This window comes from Desmodus rotundus, chromosome 10 (genome assembly GCF_022682495.2).
Source record: "Desmodus rotundus isolate HL8 chromosome 10, HLdesRot8A.1, whole genome shotgun sequence".
Taxonomy (NCBI): Eukaryota; Metazoa; Chordata; class Mammalia; order Chiroptera; family Phyllostomidae; genus Desmodus; species Desmodus rotundus.
In genome coordinates this window covers 15,096,706-15,112,343 of record NC_071396.1, presented here as the reverse complement: position 1 = coordinate 15,112,343, position 15,638 = coordinate 15,096,706, and the positions used below count along the sequence as shown (strand labels likewise).

General features: G+C 44.9%; 1 protein-coding gene across 7 annotated transcripts in view; it reads right to left on the bottom strand.

Annotated features, from left to right (window-relative positions):
- Window positions 1-203: 203 nt before the first annotated feature.
- PLD5 (phospholipase D family member 5) overlaps window positions 204-15,638 on the bottom strand; it is a 215,323-nt gene continuing 199,888 nt past the window's right edge. For all 7 annotated transcript variants that reach the window (XM_045184584.2, XM_024576041.3, XM_045184587.3 and 4 more), the window contains 2 exons: window positions 12,990-13,104; window positions 204-5,519 (listed from right to left, as the gene is read on the bottom strand). In XM_045184584.2, coding sequence (XP_045040519.1) covers window positions 5,263-5,519; window positions 12,990-13,104 — 372 coding nt within the window. In that variant the 3' untranslated portion in view covers window positions 204-5,262. The remainder of the gene's footprint in view (window positions 5,520-12,989; window positions 13,105-15,638) is intronic.

Sequence of the window (15,638 nt, the reverse complement as noted above, 5' to 3'; positions counted from 1 at the left end):
GGGAACATAGCCCCTGAGGCAGCTGTAGTTACGTATTCCTCACTTGGGGTACAGCTTGGATGCTCAGAGAGACTGGTTTGTTTCTGAAATCAAGGTGAAGAAAAAAATTAATGCCTCATCTCCCAGAATAAAAAATATGTATAATGCGTATCCCCCCAAAATGGAGCACTTGGTTGTACAAAAGGTTTCAGAATTTTAATGATGTCCCCAAATTCAGCCCTTTATCACACCAATTTATTTAGGTATCTTAAGGTTAATAATATAGATATGTCCAGGTACAACTTTATCCTATTTACATAATGAAACGTTAAAAATTCAAGATGACCTTTGTAAAAGCATTTGAAGTTTAGTAGTTAAACATAGCAAAAGAAAATGCGTAATAGCCTATTCAAGCTCACTTTGCTTTTCATCAAATTGCCCAAAGGCACATAAGCAATCAGTGACCTTTTATAGCACTCTGTAAATACAAGACAGCTAATGGGTCAAGAATAAGAAAAGCTGGCTTTTACAATTTTGAGAAACTTCTGGAGAATACCTAAGCAGTCACCATAAAAACCTGTGTCTTCTCAATTCAGCCAAAGATGGAAATTCTCTCAAATGAGAAGGGCAGGCTATGAATGGAGGTTGGCTTCAGGGCTGCTGGAAAGCTTCCACCCATTTAAAGTAATAAGGTAAAAATAATAAATACCCATTTGGTTACCAACATATACATGGAAAAGATGCTAAATCTCACCAGATGGAACAATGCTAAATATGAATTAATTTCTCCAACCTACCTTAGGCCAAAGGTACATTGTATTAATTTCTCCTTCCGAAAGGCTTCTGGTATCCCTTTCGCACTGGTAGTAGGACTGCAGACTGGTGCAGACACTATGGAAATCAATGTGGGCAGTCCTCAAAAACAAAGCTAGATATACCATATGTCCGAGCAATTCCACTGCTGGGTATTAATCCAAAGAAAACGAGAACACTAATTTGAAAAGATACATGTACCCTTGTATTCATCGCAGCACTGTTTACAACAGCCAAGACGTGGAACCAACCTAGGAGTCTGTTGATAGATGAATTGATAGAGATGTACATATATGCAATGGAATATTATGCAGAAATAAAAAAGAATAAAATCTTGTCATTTGCAACAACACGGGTGGATCTAGAGGGTATTGTGCTAACTGCAATAAGTCAGGTAGAGAGAGACAAATACCACGTAATTTCACTTACATGTGGAATCTAAACACAAAAAATAAACAAATAAACAAAAGGAGATAGAAACAGACCACAGGGATGGTTACCAGAAGGGAAGGGGAGGGATGGGGGCGGGGTGAAAAGGGGAAGGGAGATTTGGTCAACAATGTTGTGTGAAGTTTATACGGTGACAGATGATTACTAGAACTAGTGGGGTGATCACATTGGAAGATATAACAATGTTGAATCACTATATTGTACACCTGAAACTGAAATAACCAATACAAGATTGTATACCAGCTATACTCAAAATAAATTTTAAAAAAGCTTATACTAAGGTGTACCAGCTCATTAAGACTAAGTAAAGAAAACTGAAGAATCATACATTTGCCCACAATAGATGCTGCTGTTTATAAGGGACTGAGTTTGAAAAACCAACAGCAAAGTACCTTTCACTACAGACAATAACTGTTCTGTTGCATGTGAAGGCAGCTTTTTCCACTCCTTAAATGTTAATAATAACGGAATGAATTTTGGACAAAGAAACTCACACAAGCAGTCACACATGATAAAAAGGCAGATTCTGAGACAGAATTCCTGAGACAGCCAGACCCTGGGTCTGATCTGATCAAGAAATTCGTAGAGTCTTTTCATTTTTTCCTTAGAACTTAGTTCAATGAAAGTTCTTAAAACCAAACAGAAGACTCCGAATGAATCAAAGTCACTTGAGAATAACAACTACAGGCTGGGGAGACGAGCTTCTGGCAGTCCCAGGTTCTGCGAGGCACTTTTAACTGTGGTAACAGAACACATTTCTCAAAGGGTATGATCAACCAAAAACGTGGTCGGACCCATCTCCCTAAGAACCAAATCAGAAGCGAGACAAGCAAGAGCACACACACGGCCCCATGGGAAAGGGGTGCCCAGAGCCACAGAGATGGAAGTTCACCGCAGCCCTTTCATTTCTTTTACTGGGTCTGCTTTGACTTTTTAAAGACACTAGTTTTCCTTCTATGTCCCATGAGACTTCAGAAGGGCTTGAAGCATCTCTTTACAGGGTCTTTTAAAGGCAGTGGGGACATTTCCAGGATGCCTTACTTCCATCACTTTCAGGTACTCAACATGTGCTGTTTCCAGAGCATGGATATAATCCAGAATGTTCCATGTCCTCTACAGTGGTTTGATAAGCTCTGATGCAACTATCTGATATGCTCGTGGCCTGTGGCAATGCCGTAGGGACCAACAGTATTGATATTTGTGTGTGTCCACGATTTGATTTGTGTGGCTTGGGCAGAGAACAGGCTGCAGAGTACGTGTACACACTCATATACAAGTTTTCATCTGGAGGGCCCACGAGAAGTTTCTCATATAGCGAATCAGTTTAAAAGCAATGCTTGGGGTTCCTTAAGGCACTAGGTTAACAGAAGTGGCACAGAAATCAAGTTGTGTTTGCTTCCCCTCCCTCACCCCCTGGGAGATAATTCCTGGGACGTTTGTGGGGGAAATGGAAGTCGGTAGTCTATATAGCAGAGATACCGTCTAAAAGAGAGGAAGACCCCTTCTAGAGGGGTAGATGAAGCATGCAAATGAAAAAGAAAGTTCTGCAGGATGACATGTCCTCTTGGGGGTTGTGGAGCCAGTTATAACACTCTCTGTACAGGGGCTGTTTCCCTGACTGTCACAGAAGGCCAGCATCGCCTCCTGGAGTTGGCAGCCTGGGCCAGGCGGGGCTCTGATGCGGCTGGTGCACAGCACAAAATCCCGGGGCACAGGTCCCGGGGCTACCTTCTGATGGGGCGCAGAGGGAAATGGCACTGACGGTCAATTCCTAAAGGACAAGATTCTCTTCTATGGCATGTGAAAGGTAGTGACAACAAGGGGCCCCCTTGCACCAAGCTGGCATTTCTCCTGTGGCTGTCACAGATCCTCCAAGAGACAAAACTAACCAGGGAGAGAGCCGCCTCTCTCCCTTCCTATGTCCTTTTCAAACGCGGCCCAGGTTGCTTTTCTTTGCCCAGGATGGAATGTGTTGCTTGTCTCCATGCCTGCTCTTTGCTTGCTTGCTCTCTTTTTAAGTCACCAACCAAACCACCTTTACTTTACCGAACTGCTTGGCTGGATAACTTCCTACTCAAACAAGGATTGGGTATATGGTAAATATTTAGAGCCTCATGGGCCAGCTATTGTTGATGAAGAATTTCATTAAGAATCCCCCAATCATTCATTAAAAAAAAAATGCTACCCTTAAAAAACACAGCCCTCTTCACTGTCTGTTAGATATTCAGTAAAGCAATACTTGGAAACAACAAGAAAAGGAGCTATGCGGTTGCTAGACACCCAACAATAGGCATTCTACACCAAGCAAACCCACTGGACAAGATTCAGGGGTTCCTCCGTCACTCTACAGCATTTTAAGAAATCAGATCTCTAGAACTAGAAAAACGTGTAGTGAAAATTCCATTTCTTTCCTCTGAAAACACACGGACACACCAGTCCCAAAGAACAGCCCTTAGCACAGGGTCGAGTTCTGTGTCACTGTTATTTATGCCAAAGTGACCCGACACGAGGATGGCAGTCGCGATGGCCAGCAGGGTTTTTGTGTTGCTGTGTTTGTTCCTCCACCTTTGCAACCGGAAGCTGCGAATGTGTTTCCCCTCGTCGGTTCTCTGGGAGAACCTGGTATAGTGATTCTATCAGGATACCACAAAGATTATTTCCAGAAAAAGATTCTACATCATAATGCTTAGCATTTATATAGGTTCTTTTGATTTCAAAACAAGTTATAAATATTTCCTACCGTAACAACATCTTCGCGAGGTAGGTGAGTATTTCCTGTCCCTACGTTACCAATAGAAACGCAAAGCCAAGGAGAGAGTCAGGAGCAATGTTAAGACTGGGCATCCTGAGGCCGCCTGGGCTCGCAAGAGGCCATGCCTCTCTCTGGTGTAGCAACAGTCTCTGTTAATATAGGGTTATACATTGTATAGATAGATATAAAACAACACACAAGGACATTATAGAACAATAATCCAATAATTTGGTTTCTTAGTAAAATATGTTAAGCAGAGTATTTAAATTGCATTTGGTATATTAAATAGCAGAAGGTATATTAAATAGCTCTATAAACGTTTGCTGGCATACTCTTAACAGCATAATGAGTCTAGAGACATTCCAACCCGCTGACGCCTAGAGATCTTTCGTTTCTAATACCGTAAACTAATCAAAAATGTAAAAAACTACTTTATTCTCTATAATGCAGGCTTCATAGCTAGCTGGATATTAGCAGGTGGCTATATAATTTTTCTGAGCTCGAGAGAAAGGATACATATTGCTGGCTGTGATTTTAAAATATCAACTTGGTGGAGAAAAAAAATGCAGTTGAAAGGTGAAAATTAAAGGCGGCTATTTCCATTTTGTATCCATTCTGAGGAATTCATACACTTTCAAAAAATATTGACATACTCGGGGGTGAATATAAGACACTATTTCATAAGAACATTTTGTGAGAAGAGAAAACGATACGGAAGAAATTTATGGTATCAGAAGAAAATGAACAAGGAGGCAAAAACAAGGTGTTTTTCAAGAGCGCTGAAGGGTGGCACGAGAACCTCATGCTAACGTGACTATATAGGTCTTAGAGATAGTTTACGGGGATAGATACTTGGTTTGGTTTCTTGTTTAGGTGAATTCCTCATTCTTCTCTACCTTGATAGTTCTCAGAATAGTAAAGAGCTTACCTAATGCTAAGTTTCCTAAGGACTGACCACGTGAGTCAGCAGCAAAAGTTCTAAAACTAGGCAGAAAGAGGTGTCAACGTCTTAAAATTGGTATGCAAACGTAAAAACCAACTTCCAAGCCGAAACGACATTCTCTGTCAGAAGTAACAAATACAAAAGTCTTAAATCGAGTGTCCCCACCGCTAAGATGTGGTTAGATATTACACGGTGTATCAGAGATTATTTTCCAGGAAGTGTGCTTTTTCCCTAAAAAAGACATATTAAATTGTTTTTCTCTCCTCAAGTCCCCTATATATAAATATGAAATACCAGCAGTCCCGCCAGCGTGTTCATTCACGGGTTACACACTCGTGGGGTCCTTCCCACTCGCGTTGTAAGTGACAGTTTTGTCTGAGGCGGGGCTGAGTTTGAACAGGCTGGAGCAGTTGGGCTGTTTGGTTGGCTGTAAGCTTCGGGCATAGGGCGAGTACCAGTCCCGCTCAAACACGTCTTTCAGTTGCTTAATGATGCTTGTGTTATTTGTCACATCTGCTTGGTTGATAACGAGGCCCGTGCCCGCATTCTGGGTAAAGTCATTCCCCACCCAGTCAAAATTCCCTGCAAACAAACAGAGGAAATAATGGTGAGCATCCACTGGAGACTCTTCCCCATATAGTGAAATGCACAGCAGATTCTGGTAGAAAACACAGTAAACACCCGGGAATAACGACAGGGAGGCTGAATTGTGTTGACAGCTCAGAGAAAAAAAAAATTCCAAGAAGCCTTACATATGGCAGATTAATATTTGCATGTTATTTTGGCATTTTCTTCAGCTTTGCTCATCTCAAAACTGAAAACAAGGAATCTGCTGTTCTTTTCTGTAAATGTTATTTCTTATTGACATTCACAAGGCACAGTAAATACAGCAACATTTAAAATATACAGGAATCCACTGAAAACTCCTGTGAACGGTTACTACCTTTGCAGAGAGACAACATCTAGTCCATATGGACAAAGGAGGGTTCTAATTACAGTGCTCAGATGCTTTGGTATCAAAGAAAAGCCACAGAAGGAGAAGCAGTTCCTGTGTGGATACGCACACACTCCCTGCTTGGGCTTCAGTCAATCCTGTTTCCGGTTCCGTGTCCTCAGACCAAGAGCTCCCCACTCTGCGTGCCTGGTGTTAGACAGTGTATTGGTGTGCTGAGGCTGCAAGGAGGTACCGCAGACGGGGTGGCTTGAACAACAGAAATACGCTGTCTCGCAGTTCTGGAGGCTGAATGTCGGAAAGCGAGGTGTGGGCAGGGCTGTGCGGGAAGTGGCTGTCCAGGCCTCTCTCCTTGGCTTGTAGACGGCCAGAGCTTCACACTGTCTTCCCTCTGGGTGTGTCTGTGTCCAAATGTCCCCTTTTCACAGAGGACACCAGTCAACCTGGATGAGGGGCCTCCCAATTGCCCTCCTTTTAACTTGATTACCTCTGTGTGGACCCTGTTTCCAAATAAGGTCATATTTTGAGGGGCTGGGGGTTAGGACTTCAGCATATGGATTTTGGGAGACACAATTCAGCCCACAACAGGTACCAAGGCTGGGATGTATCCCTGAAGGGGCAAATCATGCCTGAGCTGCTCACATGTGCTCTGTCTTCAGGGTGGGAGTAAAGCAAAGAAAGGGCTGAGCTACCCAGAACTCCCACTCAAATCTTGAGTCTGGTATCCAACCGGGAGAGGTTCTCAGGAGGCAATGGTACTATTTCTGTCTTTGTTTTCTGCTCTGCATTTAACGTTCATGCACGGAGCGTCTAATTAATGTCTACCAGGTACTGTGTTAGGGGCCACAATATAGTCCCGAAAATGACCGTCCCTGCCTCGGAGGAGCCCAGGAGGGAAACACAATAATTATAATACAAGGCACATGAGATAGCACACGAGATGTGTGTATACGGTGACATGAGAGCAAGGGAAAGAAATTTCTTTTTTCCCCCTGTAGGATGGAGGTGTTTCATTTATGAAAATTTCTACAGAAATTTATTTTCTAAACAGAAATTTATCTGTCCACTTACAATGAAATGAATACTATAAAAACCAGTTTCTATAAACCTCTTCAGGAATGCCTTCTATAATTAAAAATAAGGTTTTGACATCAAACTGATTGTATTAAAGCCTTTTTGCCTCCCATACCTTGGAGTTGAAAGGGGAATGAAATATCTAACTCTAGCCAGGTAAGTCAAGAAAGGGGCATTTTATGGAGCAATAAGAGATGCATAGAAATTTATTAATTAGGACATCAGGGAGTCACACCCGCAAAAGGACATGATAAAAATATGATTTGGATCTTGGAGCATGGCAGGGAGGGGCTAGGGATGAGGATGGGATGAGGGACTTGAAGGGTAGAGGAGCCGTCATTTCTTAAGTGCCTCCTATGAGGAAAGCACTGGGCTCGTTATTTACAGTTTCTCATATGGCGGTAGGATTCAAACCCACTTTACAGATGAGGCGTGTGAGACTCAAAGAGGTGAACAAAGTTGCCCATCACATGGCTAGTCAAGGGTGGACCCGATCTGCCAGTTCCATAAACCATCCACAATGCCATGCATGAAGCATTATTCTCCCTAAAAGAGATTTAGCTGTGTCAAGACTGACAAAGTTATTTCATAAATCACCACCAACCCGGGTCTGGTCTAAGCACTCAGTTGTGCTCCGCTCTGTGGTCCAGAGCTGGTTCCATACGGGAGCGGAAGGCGTGTGAAGTGTGAACTTGACTTTCCATTACTGCAGCAGCATCTCAGGCACTGCTGCAGGAGAACTTGGTGAATAAGACGCCCCCACACCTATCAACTCCCCTTTCCATACGGCACCCCTGGGATACGGGGAGGAGATTCCCTTGTCTCCCTCGTTTGACTCAAGTTTATTCCTCAGGGCCTACTACCAGGCGCCTTAATCAAATGTAATCAGCAGACAGAGGAACTCTTTTCTCTTTACCTCTCTCCTCCATCTCCCCCCACCCCACCCCCTAAAACACTACAAGATGCTGTCCATAGCTTCACGACAGACATAGTTTTGGATGAATTTTATTGCTCTACATGGGTGAGATATCTATTAAATGGTTCATAATATCACACTGGGGTCTCTTTGCACAAACCCCCTTTGCTGGTGCTGTGTTCCCAATGATGTACTCCCAGACACACAGCCACATTCAGAGGCTGCGGCTCTGCGTGATGCCCAGTGCCAGGCGAACAAGGGCTGGGACCTCTAACGGGAGCAGATACCGCAGGCTGAGAGTTACTCTGGAGCCTGCTCCCAGGTGGCTTCCTCTATTCGCTACAGAAACAAAAGGCTCTGGCAGATCCTCCAGATTTTGTTTCTTTCAAGAACTGAAATCTCATCCCTACAGCAAAGTGCCAGCATAGGAGCAAAGGCAAGTACATTGTTTTCTGTTTACGTTATCTCATTCGATCTGCACCGCAGCCCTCCAAGGTGGTAATGCGAACTCCGTTACACCTATGAGGAAATTAAGGCCCGGAGAGACTAAGCCATTTGTCCAAGGTGGGAGTGAAAAAGTATCAGTGTGGCCCAAGAGGTGCAAAGCCAGGTCTGACTCCAGGGCTCATATTTCACTTCTGTTTCACCTCCCCTCTGATCCTAAAGGCATATCTTGTGCTAACTATGCAGGTCAGCCTCCAGGGTTGGTGCTTCAGGCCACACTGGGAGCCCTGCTCCATTCCCCTGCGGCCCACACTCTCTGAAGGAAAAACCCGTAGAAATGTGCTTTGGGGTAGCATGAGGGAGGGAGATGAGGGGAGAGAGGGGATGAGATTTTGAAGCCTTTGTGTGTGTGTGTGAAATTAGCTTTTTCCTTCAATACAATAGATGAAGTCAAAATCCTGTGTATCTATTGCTTCTCAAAAGATTTAATTAGGTCTCCTCAGGAATGATAGCTGCAGGCCATTTTCCGCAATCCCACAGAGGCAATCCTGTAGCCAGTGTCTTCTTATCTTCGCTTCCTGAGGGCTGGGCTCCACCTCCAAACCACAGGATCTGCTTCAGTGGTTTTTCCAGTTGGGAGGGTGTCATCTGCTCTTTTTGGGGCAGACATTTCAGCTTCCAGAATGCAGGTTTAGGCCCCACCTGCCAGAACCGGGTGCCCCCTCAGGAAGACCAAGCTGGTGGTGCAGGTGGACTCACTGGGAAGGTATATGGGCCTCAGTGAGCCTCCTCGGTGCCTTCAATCGACCCACCACCCCCTCGTCAGTCCTCTCATAATTCAAACCCTCTTGCAGATGAGTTTGCCAACCTTAACTCAAATATACTCTGGAGAATTAAAAAGCGGAGAGATGACACGGCTTGGGGGATTCTTCCGTAAGTCTTGTGAAAATTTAATAGAGCTATAATTCTAGGCAAGGTCTAGCGTGGCTTTTTCTTCATTCAGAATTCTCAGCTGGTGTCTGAGTGTTGACTTAATAGCTCTCCAGAACATGCTGCTCATTATTTAAATTATCAATGAATTTTTCCTCTTGATGCCCTTTCGATATTTTTATACCAGAATTATGCTTCACTCTAGGGAATTGATGTTTTGCTAAAATGCTACGTGTCCAATAAACTCAATTAAAAACGCATTAAAACACAGAGCCCAGAAATAGACCCATGTAAATATAGTCAATTGATGCTGACAAAGGCGCAGAGGCAATACAATGGAGCAAAGATAGTCTTTGCAGTGCATGGCGGTGCTGGGGAAACAGGGGATCTACACACCAAGATGAATCCAGACACAGACCTCGCGCCCTTCACAAAAATTAGGATCATAGGCCTAAATGGGAACTGCAAAAGTACGAGACTCCTAGGAGGAAATTTAGATGAACTGGGGGCTGGTGAAGAATTTTTAGATACAACTCCAAAGGCACAATCCATGAAAGAAATAATCGATCAGCTAAACTTCATTAAAATGAACAATTTCTGCTCTGTGCAAACCACGGCCAAGAAAAGGAAATAATAAGCCACGCATCGGAAGACAATATTTGCAAAATGCATGTCTGATGAAGGACTGGTATCCCAAACGACCAAGAACACTTAAAACTGAACAGTAAGAACATGAAAAACCCAATCACAAAAGGTGCCAAAGACCTTGACAGACTCTTCACCAAAGCAGATACACAGTTGTCAAATCAGCCTATGAAAAGATGCTGCAGACCATATGTTGTCATGGAAACGCAAATTAAAACAACTATGGACACCACCGCACACCTATTAGAACGGCCAAAGTCCAGAACCCTGACAGTACTGTACAGGAGAAGGTGTGGAGCAACAGAAATTCTCATTCATTGCTGGTGGGACTGCAAAATGCTGCAGCCACTTTGGAAGACAGCTTGGTAGTGTGTTTCAAAACTAAACACACTCTTACCGTACGATTCGGCAGCAATCATGCTCCCTGGTATAAAACCCACACACGATGTTTATGGCAGTTAAGTCATAATTGCCAAAACGTGAAAGCAAATGAGATGTCCCTTCAGTAGGTGGATGGAAAAAATGTGGTGTATGCAGAGAAGAGACTAGTACTCAGCATGGAAGAGAGATGAGCTTTAAGCCATTGAACAAGGTGGAGGAAACTTAAGTGCATATTAGTAAGTGAAAGAAGCCAATGTGAAAAGGCTACATACTATATGATTCCAAATATTTGGCATTTTGGAAAAGGCAGAGCTATGGAGACAGTAAAAGAGATCAGTGGTTGCCAGGAGCTGGGGGGAGGGAAGAATGAATAGGGAGAGGGTTGTGAGGTCACTGAAAATACTCTGACGTCACATTCATCATAGGATGCTGTCATCACACATTTGTCCAAACCCAGAGAATGTGCAACACCGAGAGCGCACCCTAATGCAAGCTGTGGACTTTGGGTGATCGTGATGCGTCACTGCAGGTTCATCAGCTGGAACACAGGTGCCCCTCTGCTGGAGGATGACAGGGGACGCTGTGCATGTTTGGGGGCAGAGCACATATGGGAAGTCTCTGCACTTTGTGCTCAGTTCTGCTGCACACCTAGAACGTCCCTGAAAAAATCAAGTCTATTTCAAAAGACTGCATTAGAAGGGAAGAAGGGAGACAGCCAGGAACGAATATTTACTAAGGATCTACACAGATAGATCCGGGGCAGTGTTCCGGGCTTTTCATGTTATCTCATCTGTCCCTCATGCCACCATCAAAGGGTGGGAGCGGGAGAAAACCATCCCCGTTTACAAACAGGAATCTGCAGAGAGAGGACACAGCGTGACTCTCCACTGTCTTCTGGCTTGCAAAGTGTCGGTGTGTAAATTCAAAACTGGTTTGTCTGACTCCAAAACACTTACTTAACTCATTAAAAGAACTTTTGGATACAGGCATGAGTCACTGCTGAATATACACACGACATCCTACTTCCAGCAAACCCTGTGGGCGCAATGTGCAGACTGGACTCCCTACATCTGCCTGTGCCTGAAACCCGATCCACCCCTGTCTCCCAGCACTTGAGCCAGAAGTTCTCGCTTTCGATTAAATGATTTTGAGTTTGTTTTTTCCTGTTGCTTACAAAGAAGCCGACTTCATTCTACTCTCCATTAAGTTGATGAACATGAGGAAATTCAAATGACCACATCTTGGGGCAGTGAGAGGGGCAACATGAATAAAATTATATGCTCATATTCCAGAACAACCCACATGATACACATTAAAAAAAACTCCAATACTCTGTTCTACAAATGTGACCCGTACGTAACTAGTCCAAGTGGAATACGGCAGGACATCGTCCCACTGGGCCAGGAGGTAGTCACTCCACTGGCCAGTGGCAGTTTCTTCTTTGTCTATTTTTAATTTTTATTTTTTTTACAATTCTGTAACACATCATCTGTATATTGTTTTATGTGCTCACCACCCCAAGTCAGGTCTACCTCTGTCACCTCTTCTCCCCTCTTTTCCCTCTTCTATCTCCCTCCACCCCCTTTCCCTCGATCATCACCATACTGTTGTCTGTCTATGAGGTTTTTATTTTTGTTTTTGTTTTTTCAGTGTCTTCTGAAGGGCTGCAGAGGGCAAGGGGTCTGGGCGCCCTGATTCCAGACCCAGCTCCTTTCCCCTTACATCTGCACGTGGAGGTCCTTTCCTACCTTACGGCTCAAGTCTCCTCGTTTCTAAACTGCAGGTAAGAAAAACCACCTTGCTATTGGCAACGTTGCTGAGAGAATAAAATAAGACAAAGGGCTTTGCAAAGTTAAAAAGGCCTATTTCTTTCCTCACTCACTGAATTTGGAAAACAAATACAGTTTCCATAGTCCTTCCTACTATCTGTATGTTCTTCCTCTCTGCTTTAACCTCACCTCAACCATCTGTTCAACGTAGTAACCACGTTGCTGCTTTGAGATGTACGCACTCTGGTTTTACAGATAATTTCTGGTCTGCCTGTGATGGTACCAGCTGCAGGGGTTACCCTGGACATACACTCATAGTGGCAAAGAAGAACAGATTTGATATGTTAGTAAGTAATTCCACCAGAACACGGGATTTCTGCATCTGGAGCTTTACTACCTCAATAAAAAGAGCTAATATGAATCAGCATGATCCATGTGCCAGGTGATTTGCATACATATTTGCATAATTGTCACCCAATGAGGTAGAAGCTATTATTAGCCTCATCTTACAGATGAGAACACTGAGGTTTAAGGAGCGTCAGTAAAATGTCTAAAGTTAGACTATTAAAAAAAGGCGGGGTGGGACAGCTGTCACTCACAGCAGGCTGGCTGCGGTACTGTGAGTGGGGAAGGGGTGCCGTCCTCACCCAAGGGCCGGGACCCCCCTTTGATGACCCAGGCACCCCCTCACCTATAAAACGAGGCAAAGGGACCATAGAATTTCTGCAAAACACTCATGAAGAAACATCTCATGTGATCTCTAAGTAGGTGAGTCAGCTGTAGAGACATCCCTCCTGCTTCCTGACCTCTGGGGCAGCTCGGTCCCCCTCACTAGCGGGGCCTCCAGAGTCTCTGCTTCTTCACCATGGGGTGCGGAGCATAGCTGCCCCACCCTGAACCTGTGTGATCCCCCCAAGGAACCTCGTGGCCCCGACACCTACCAATGTAAGCGGCTCCATCCGTCACCATGTACTTGTTGCGATTTAACTTAGGAAAGGTGTGATCCCTTTGTTCCTTCACAGTGCAAGCATTCTCTCTTTCCAGATCAAAAAATCTCTGTCAGACAAAAACAAATGAATAAGTAAGGCAGGTGAATAGAGAACATTTTCGGCCCTGTTCCAGAGTACAAAAAGGTTTTATTATCCAAATACCAACAACAGACCTCATATTGGGTTATTAAAACCACAATCTTGTCACTTTGTATAGATGAGGCTATTTTCGTTCTCAAATCTCTATAGGCAGCAAGAGAGGAAATGAGCACACTCGACTATAATTAACACTTTTAAGCTACAAAATGAACACAGAATTCATTCCTTCAATAGGGCGAGGGCCAGAAGGTTGTTAAGCCCTCCTTGTCTTACTCATCAGGGTGCACGGGACTTGAAGTGGGCCTCAGGGTGCTTTCTGTCAAGCGAGTCGATGAACTGAATGGATGTTCTCACGTCCCACATCCATTAGACTCAGCGGCAGGTTCCCGTCAATGACTAGCTGATTAAACCGGGTATTTGCAAACGTCAAGAGAGATTTTGCCAAAGGAATAAATACTCTGCATTTAAACACCTGGGTCTAAAGCTCTGTTAATAGGGAAATAAAAAAAAATCACAACTGCAAATCATGAATCCTGAATTTCAACTATGTGACCTAAAACACAGAATTCCAGATCCCCTCCTGCCAGGGATGCGGAAGTTCTGGCGGGGAGCTCACAGCCGCAGGGGGTGGGCTGCTGCCTCGGGAGTCTCTCCACAATGGAAATGCTCAGATGAGCCTTCCGTGGTGGCTGAGCTCACAGGAAGACCCCATCAAAGAAGAGGGCTCAAGTCCCTGCCACACGGGAAAGTGTTGCACCTTTTCAGAACTGCATGGAACATTCCTGGAATGTCTTCCAGCGGTGGCAGAATCATGTGTGTTTGAGAGAAAAATGGAACGATACCTAGGAATGGGAACGTCATTTACTGCTTTAAAACTTACCGTGTTCACACTGGGTGTGAGGAAGTGATGACCTCGCCTTCCCCTTCCCCGGGGTGGAAAGAGGGCCAATGAACTAGAAGATCACTAAAGTCTTCTCCCGCCCTGCTAATTTTATCCTGATTTTTTATAGAACCCTAACATCAAGATGCACAGGCCAAAATCTACCACTTACGAACGGGGGAACCTGCTTCCAGGGCCATATCGCCATGGTTATAGGCAAAGCTGCCGGGGTCACCTAACTTCCTTGGTGCCTGTCTTCTGCAAAATCCACATCACCAGAGGGTTCACATAGAGCCCTGGGGACTCTGCCACCTGGTTTACTGCCCTGTGAGTGAGTTCAAGTCAAAGGTGAGGCCGTGTTGGCATTGAGGCTTCCCACCACTCGGTGACAGCCGGCGGTGACCTTACTCGGACACTCCGTCCCAACATGTGCCTGCACACACGACTATTTCCCTTTGTGGAAGCTATTGTAGAATCGAGATGGATTCAAAAGAGAACAAAATATACATCCTAATTTAAGGCAGGGACAACATCACAGCTTGAGGCTTTACCGAGAACCTATTTGCTCTGGAAAGTCAAAAAGTGGTCCAAAAGAGGGGAATCAGCTTTATGTGGGAGACAGACATGACAGTAGAAATTATATTGTATTCACCGACGAAATGTCAGACGCTGAATATGCTGTGACAGCAAAGACATTTAAAAAGTGATGTGTGAGCGGATTAAAAAATGAAAACCCAGTGGACTCGGACACCTTTGTGAGTCTCAGTGTCTTCCCTGGAGCCCCTCGTGGATAAGACCCACAAAGCAAGGGGTCCTCAGAGGGCATGGATACTCTGCCCTGATCCCAGCCCATCTGCTTTGTCAGTGCTGCCCCATTCCCGAAGCCAGGTTTCACACAAAGTTCCGGCACCCACTCTGCTTAGAAAAGCTCCTCACGCATCCGTGTCCCAGATGTTGGGGCCATAAGCTCCTTTTCCACCTACGCTTTTCTGGATGCTTAGAAAGGCATGGCCTGGCTGCAGTGGAGATTGGGGTCTCTTTTGTAAAATGTCCAACAGCGAGCTACGAGCATTTGGTTTACTCAACTAATATGGCTATCGGTGTTGGAAGGGTGAAGCTGGCTAAGTCCTGTAGAGGTTCAAATGGTGGACCCCACTTTCCTGGTCATTTATGATGAGTGTTCTAGGACAGCACTTGACATCTCACACCAGAGGTTCCAGCAGACAGGGCCTCAGTGGCAGGTGGGGGTCAGGAAGCGGGAGTTTTTATTGTCCCTGTCCTGTCCTGGTTGTGTGGGAAGCAAGTAATTTAATCTGGATTTGGAGGTTTAGGGGTGGTTGTTGTTGTTTTTCATTTCTTTGTCACTGGGAGATGAGGTGTCACACCCAGACTGGCTGTCGGGGAGGCTGCATCCCTGGGGAGCTATGCAGGGCCCATGAGGGGCTGATGGGCTTCCGTGCGGGAAAAGTGTAAAATGGGCAATGGGTGCCCTGAATTGCAGACTGTGGCCCTTTCACAAAGCTGTCCCCTCGTCTCCTTGGGAACACAGCTGCCTTTCTGACCACACTCCCAGGCCCCCCCCGCCCCCCCGCCCAGTCTCATGTGGCTGGTTGGGTCATACC